At 34.0% G+C, this 6,874-nt stretch overlaps 1 protein-coding gene across 1 annotated transcript; it reads right to left on the bottom strand.

The window, feature by feature from the left end:
- Window positions 1–1,468: 1,468 nt before the first annotated feature.
- On the bottom strand, window positions 1,469–4,742 carry LOC148769970 (uncharacterized). The gene is made up of 5 exons (XM_088818865.1): window positions 4,117–4,742; window positions 3,394–3,613; window positions 2,652–3,173; window positions 1,821–2,429; window positions 1,469–1,498 (listed from the first exon to the last, which is right to left on the bottom strand). Exons 1-5 carry the CDS (start codon window positions 4,449–4,451, stop codon window positions 1,469–1,471), a joined length of 1,716 nt encoding a protein of 571 aa, XP_088674991.1. The 5' UTR covers window positions 4,452–4,742.
- Between the last annotated feature and the right edge of the window lie 2,132 nt (window positions 4,743–6,874).

Genomic DNA, 6,874 nt, shown 5'->3' with positions numbered 1-6,874 from the left:
TTCGATGAAATGCACTTGCCTTTTGAACACATGGTACTTTATTTTGCGATTAATTAGTTTGTATAAAGAATATAAGCGTACCATAAAAATGAGCAACAAATACTTTCTAGTCCATTCGAAGATACCTTGTCAACAATAGACTTGTACTTATTTGATGAACAAAGCGTACTTCACATGTGTATTCACGAAAAACTTACCAGAATCGATGTTGATCGACTCCCACATTGTCTCCATTATTGTTTTAGATGATTATTTTAAGGTAGGTGAGCATTATTGTTGCGTTTGGAATACAAGATCCCATCAATATGTTGAATTTCATACATGATACTCATATGTCTCCATTCATTCTTAATATGTCTCCATTCATTCTTAATAGTCTTAAACTGAAGAGTTGTGTCTTAAAATGCGATCATATGGATGCATTGGTCCGACAATAATATATAGAGTGTAAAAATACTATATGAATGGCAAACATATACTTTATCAGTGAACAAATCGTACTATAGTCACGACTCACGTGTACTTTACCAGCATATTCATTGTACTTAATTGATGAATAAAGCGTACCATATTCACGAATAACCCGAACTTTACCAGCTTATACATTATACTTAATTGATGAATAAAGCGTACCATATTCACGAATAACCCGAACTTTACCAGCTTATACATTGTACTCTTATGTTCACTAATTAAACAACAGTACATAGGTTTTACATAGCATGTAGACTGCAAATATTACTAGATTCAACACTATCAAACTATGAACTACTCCACCTTCAGAATTGCAATTCTTCACTTCACTTTCTTGATGGACTTGGTTCATCGACGCACTTGTAGCTTCATTTTCTTCACGATTTGAGTTGGAAAAAGTTTGCGCAACTTCAAATGGTTCACACCAATGGGAGTAGCCATGGTGTGGGCAACAGTAAAATAACCTTCCGGGATTCAAAATAGTTTCTGAAACCATGATTATTGTTTTCTTCCCACAATCAAGACGCTTGCATTTCCCTTTTTTTGTATTTTAACCCACTCATTTGAGTGGTGCTACTCGAAGAAGCCATGAATTAGAAACAAATGAGCCTATGTGTCATTTATGGTCATATTATGACTTGACTAGTTCTGACAATAAGCAACGGCTATATTAGTTTGTAACGGTCATAAATTGAGTAAGTCATACAATCCTATCTCATAGATTTAGTTTGTAACGGTCATAAATTGAGTAAGTCATACCATCCTATCTCATATCCAATACCATGTGTAAATAAAAATAGTACCATTAGACTGAAAATGATAAACCATCAATGAACAGAGTACCTAATACATAGTACAAACTACAACTAGCAAAAACATAGTGCAAATTAAACATAGTACAAAGTTCAAATCAACATAGTACAAATCACATAATAATAAAGTACAAACAGCCAGTTTTCATTCACTTCAATCACTTGAATAACATAATGGGCAATCATGTAAGCTCTTCTCCATCTTGTCCTCCCTGATGAAAAACATAAAATTTACATTATAAACAAAACTAGTTAGTTTAAGTAACACAAATGCAGACAGTATTTACATTAAAAAAAAATTGCTAGTCAGATTGGTTGTGTGCAAGTACGACGATTGTGTCCAGGCTTCCCACAACGAGTACACTTCAGTTTACGAGTTTGCACTTGTGAAGGAATTATTTTTGTCTTTCTACGTCCCGGTCGAGTTCTCGAATCAGGTGCATTAACAAAGACATCGGGCGGAGCATTACACGCATCGTACAAGTCAAAGTCCTCATCAAACGAGGGAATTGGGTTAATCGTGAATTGATATACCTGTTTGTACGTATCAATATGAAAGCATGGATCAACAAACTCATATACTGAGTATCCTTTTGACTCCAAACATGCACATGCATGTTTGCATGGAAGTTCTAATTGCCATGCTTTACAAGAACAAGTCGTGTGCTGCAAGTCAACCTTATACGACTTGTCCTCATCATATACCTCAAAAGCGGTACTACTTGATCTACAATATTTTAAGGAACGAGAGGCCATATGATTGATTGTTAATCTATTTAGAATTTTCTTGCACAATATGCCAGTCATTGCCAAACTTTTTCCTTGTCGTTTAACTAGCATCTCCATTATTTTGATCCGTATGTGATCAATCATGGATGGAACAGGCAAAGATCGGGCATCTTTAACCCAACCATTCCAATTTTCTGCCTGATTATTGTTCACGATTCCCCATCTTTCTCCAGAAAAATAGGCATTGGCCCAATGATTTGGATCAGAATTCGAAATAAATGATGTCGCGAGAGGCATAGATTGCACTATACGAGAAATAGTTGCATCGAACTCCTGCCGAGTAGGGGCATATGCAACATTATGTAAAACACTCGCCCAATATAACTTGTTGTGCAATGGGTACTTCCTCAGGACCTATATTATTTTGAAACATGTTATACAAATGTATGAAACATGCTATACAAATGTATGAAACATGCTATACAAATGTATGAAACATGTTATACAAAAGTATGACACATGTTACACAAATGTATGAAACATGTTATACAAAAGTATGAAACATGTTATACAAAAGTATGACATGAGGTGACAAATGGTACGTTCCAATTTGCATATTAAAGAGAATCAAAATACCTGAGTTCTAAAGTTATCCACCAAGTGTCGCAAACAATATGCATGGTGGCTACTAGGAAATACCAACGGGACGGCTTTAAGAAGCCCCGAATGACGATCAGAGAAAATGGTAAAAGATCTATTGTCATTGTGAAGATCTAGAATTTGTTTCAATTTATTGCAAAACCACTCCCAGTTTTTATCATTCTCAGCATCAACAACTGCGTATGCCAATGTATATAAGGAATCATTTGGATCCTTGCACACAGCAGAAAGCAAGCATCCTTTGTACTTATTTTTAATGTGAGTCCCATCCAAACATATCATCGGCCTACACCGACGAAAGCCGGAAATAGAACTCCCAAAACTAATAAATATTCGAATAAACTTTTGAGTAGCAGGTTCAATCTCATACTCTGCCATGCTACCAGGGTTATGCATTTTTAATGCACGGCAATAGCGCCTCATTTTATCATAACATGTCGTCTCATCACCATGGATATCACGCATTGCTTTTTCTTTACCCCTCCATGCTGTGTAGTACTGAAGCTCCAGACCATAATCGTCTCAGATATCTTCTAACATACCACATGGTTTGTAAGCTGGTTGCGTTCTCAATTTTCGTTTTTTGAATTTGGGCAATCCATGTAGCATCGGCTTTAGGATGACCCCTTGTACGAAGAGTAGCATCACCACAAGTGTGCTCAAGATTGCACTTGCGAATGCTAAATAACTTATCTGACTTGTACAATGATGCATAAACCCTCCATTTGCAGTTTTCGTCAATGCATACTGCTATGATCTTTTGTTGATCATTTTTCATGTACTTAAATGATCGATTATTAGCAATAGAATAGTTTTTCAGCATATGCCTAAAATCATCAGGATCTTTAAAAAACTGATTATCCCCACGGATGCAATGTCTCCATGCATCAATTGAATTTCCAAGCGGATTACCCTCGATTTCCATCGATTGATCGCCGCTTTTGGTTTCAAAAATTTTTTAAAAATGGATTACAATAGAGTGGAATCCAAATAACAATGTACATGAAAATATCATAACAATGCACTGGTTTCATACTATCTTCTCCATTATATAATACTAAGTTTTCCCACAAATAGTACCAAGTTTACCTATCACCCATACTATTCAGATGAAGGTTACGTACTATCTTCCCCATTATATGATACTATGTTTTCCCACCAACAGTACCAAATTTACCTATCACCCATACTATTCAGATGAATGAAGGTAACGTACTATCTTCCTCATTATATGATACTATGTTTTCCCACCAGCAGTACCAAATTTACCTATCACCCATACTACTCAGATCAAGGTTACGTACTGTAAGTACCATACGTCCATACCATATTTATATTAGCATGATACTATTATGTGCCATATTTTATACTATGTATCACACAATAATTAACAACCATAAAGAAATGCATTTCAGCAGTACAGAAAAAGATGGAGACCTACCAGCCATCGGTGCGAACCCTCTTTCCACGCGAATTAGCTTCATCTTTGCGGATCACGACAATGTCGACCACACTCATCTTCATTATCAGATGCAATGCAACCATATTCTCCACATCTTCATCACTGCCCAATGTCACATACAATCTTTCCCGAGGAGCCAAGTATTGGAGGATCAGTGCATCTGGATGGATATGATTCCATTTGTTGATAATAGCACCATATATCTCCATTAAGGTCGAATTACTTTTTATGGAAATAATGTGAAGTTGATTTTTGTATCGACAACTTCCAAGAATCACAGTGGGTACATCATTAGATACATCATTTGTAGCCATTGTGGGGTGGGTGGGTTTTACAGTGATTTTTTCGCCGGAAAAAGAGGAAACCAGAGGAGAGAAAGGGAGAAGAAATAGAGAATAAAGAGAGCAGATGAAGAAAGAAAGAGAAGATGAAGAGAGAAAAAAGTAGGAGAGAGAAAAGCAGGAGAGAGAAAAGGGTGAGAGTGAAAAGAGAATATAATAAAATATATAAAATTCACATTAGGGACTGATCTGCATGTCAGACGCGTGAATAGGAACTGAATTGCTAGGGGAAACTACCTAGTGACTGATCTGTGTTTTGAGTTTTGGATTAGATATTTATCTGTAGTTTCCCAATTTAAACTGAAAATGAATTGCTTTGGTTATTACAATTTCACAAAAGAAGAAATAACTTTCAGAAAAACAAAAATACTACATGACTATTTATACGAAATTATACAGATTATTAGTTGCAGAAGATGACAAAATGTAATAGTAACTTTATTTTGAAACAAAGACTCTGCAGTCTGCACTCTGCAGTAGTACGTACTTATTTGCCAGGCCAGTTGGCTTTTTATATGTGTGTTGGGGGGTGGGGGGATGGGGGTGGGGAGTGGGTGGTGGGTGGTATGTTGTGTGTGTAAAAGATAAAATGAAGTCAACTAATTTTCTGCCTTTATCAATTTCATTCTTAAGCTAATCTTCTGTTAATTTTAGTTAATGTTGATATCATGTAGTAATTTTCGTTATTATTTAACCACTTACCAAATCGCTATGGGTAATGGTGCAAGTTGGATGGATTAGATCGGAAATAAGTTTTTCGAAAAAAATCAACTTCTTATCGTATATCAAATAACACTTCTGATTTTATTTTTATTTTATTTCTGAAAGTTTTGGAAAATAGAAGCTCTCGATAATTCCAATAAGTCGCAGCTGCAATGATTTTTCGGAAACTTAAGAAGTATTCGGAATTTAATTGGAATTCTTGGAAATTTAACAAACGATCACAAATAAATTGTTACTTTGCTTAATGAGTTAAATGGAAACTTATTAAAATTTACTATAGTAATATATTATATTCTTATAAATAAAATATAAAATAATTATTTAATACAGTATTGTGAAAAAAAATCAGAACATTGGAATTATTTTTGGACAACAAAATTGGACAGGAAATCGGAATTTTAAAAAATGTGTAAATAATATATGACAATTTTAAAATGACACTTAATATAGAAAAAAAAAAATTGTGGTCAAAGCATCACTTAAAAAGAATAGAAATAAAGTGTAAAATTAAGAAGATAACAATTAATGTATCAATGAAAGAGTAAACTTATAGATAATATAGAGCAAGAAAAGATTATTAACTTCAAGTATAAATCAATATGGTTGCTATTATGTTTCTTTTTGTTCATTGATTGCTTACAACGTACATTACTATTAAATCTTTGGGGAAATATGCAAAACCCCCCTCCAACCATAAATATTATGAGTTAAACTCATTTTACTTTTAAGACTTTTGCCCACACCCAAAGTCCAATCTTAATTAGTGAAACCCCCATCAACAATTGTGATAAGACGAAACTACCCTTATCAGTAGTTTTTAAAATAATTGCAATATTTATTTTCCATAACCGTCTCACGTGATTGTAGGATTACATTAATTCTTTCCATATAAAATTTGTGGGGGTCATTTGTGTTTGATTTTGATATTCCAATTGTTGTTAATCAGTCAATTTGATTTTTGAAAATATGCAGTTTGAGCATGAGAATGCAGTTGCAGCATCATGACTATAGTCATATTCGAATATGACTATACTCGTATTTATGTATTTAGTTATTCGAATTGTAATTCTTTTTTTTTTTCTTGCGTTACTTGATATGTTAGTGTAAGTTTCAATGTGTTTGTTGTGGCTGAATTGAATTCACGTAATATTATGTGAATTGCATTTACAAAATAGTGCAGATTCATTCAGCAGAATTATGCACACAATAGTCACATTATCATGTTTTTTTGTAGTGCTGCACATCATGTCGTCAACCTTGATGATTGTGTTGAAGTATGGAGGGTCGTTTGGGTGAAGATATGCCAGGGTGATTTTGTGTATGAAGACCTCGTCGACTCCCGTCCCTCTCTCTCGTTTTTTTTCTATCTTTATTTATGTTTTTCGATTTTTTTTTCCAGATCTGAACAGCAGTAGTAACATGACTATAGTGATATTCGAATATGACTATAGTCATATTTATGTATTTTTCGAATATGAGTGTATCATATTCGAATACGACTATTGTTGAATATGTTCTATCTTCTCGTTTTAGAGTTGACTTCTAATAACAAGATTCAAATTGTGATTTTTTGTGTGGATGTTGATTGAATTGTTTTCGTAAATAATAGGAAATCTTCATTGGTTTATATGATTTGGTTATTTATATGATTTGGTTAACATGACTATGCCATA

The sequence above is a fragment of the Erythranthe guttata genome, chromosome 6 (genome assembly GCF_056151865.1).
Source record: "Erythranthe guttata isolate IM_541 chromosome 6, IM_541, whole genome shotgun sequence".
NCBI lineage: Eukaryota > Viridiplantae > Streptophyta > Magnoliopsida > Lamiales > Phrymaceae > Erythranthe > Erythranthe guttata.
This window is presented reverse-complemented; position numbering and strand designations above follow the sequence as displayed.

Bases quoted from the DNA above. Each gene is read 5' to 3' on its own strand.
- LOC148769970 (XM_088818865.1), bottom strand. From the start codon at position 4,451: ATGGCTACAAATGATGTATCTAATGATGTACCCACTGTGATTCTTGGA. The intron at 3,614-4,116 runs GTAGGTCTCCAT...TGAAACCAAAAG, and splicing joins AGGGTTCGCACCGATGGCTG to CGGCGATCAATCGATGGAAA. The intron at 2,430-2,651 runs GTATTTTGATTC...AAAATAATATAG, and splicing joins TGGATAACTTTAGAACTCAG to GTCCTGAGGAAGTACCCATT.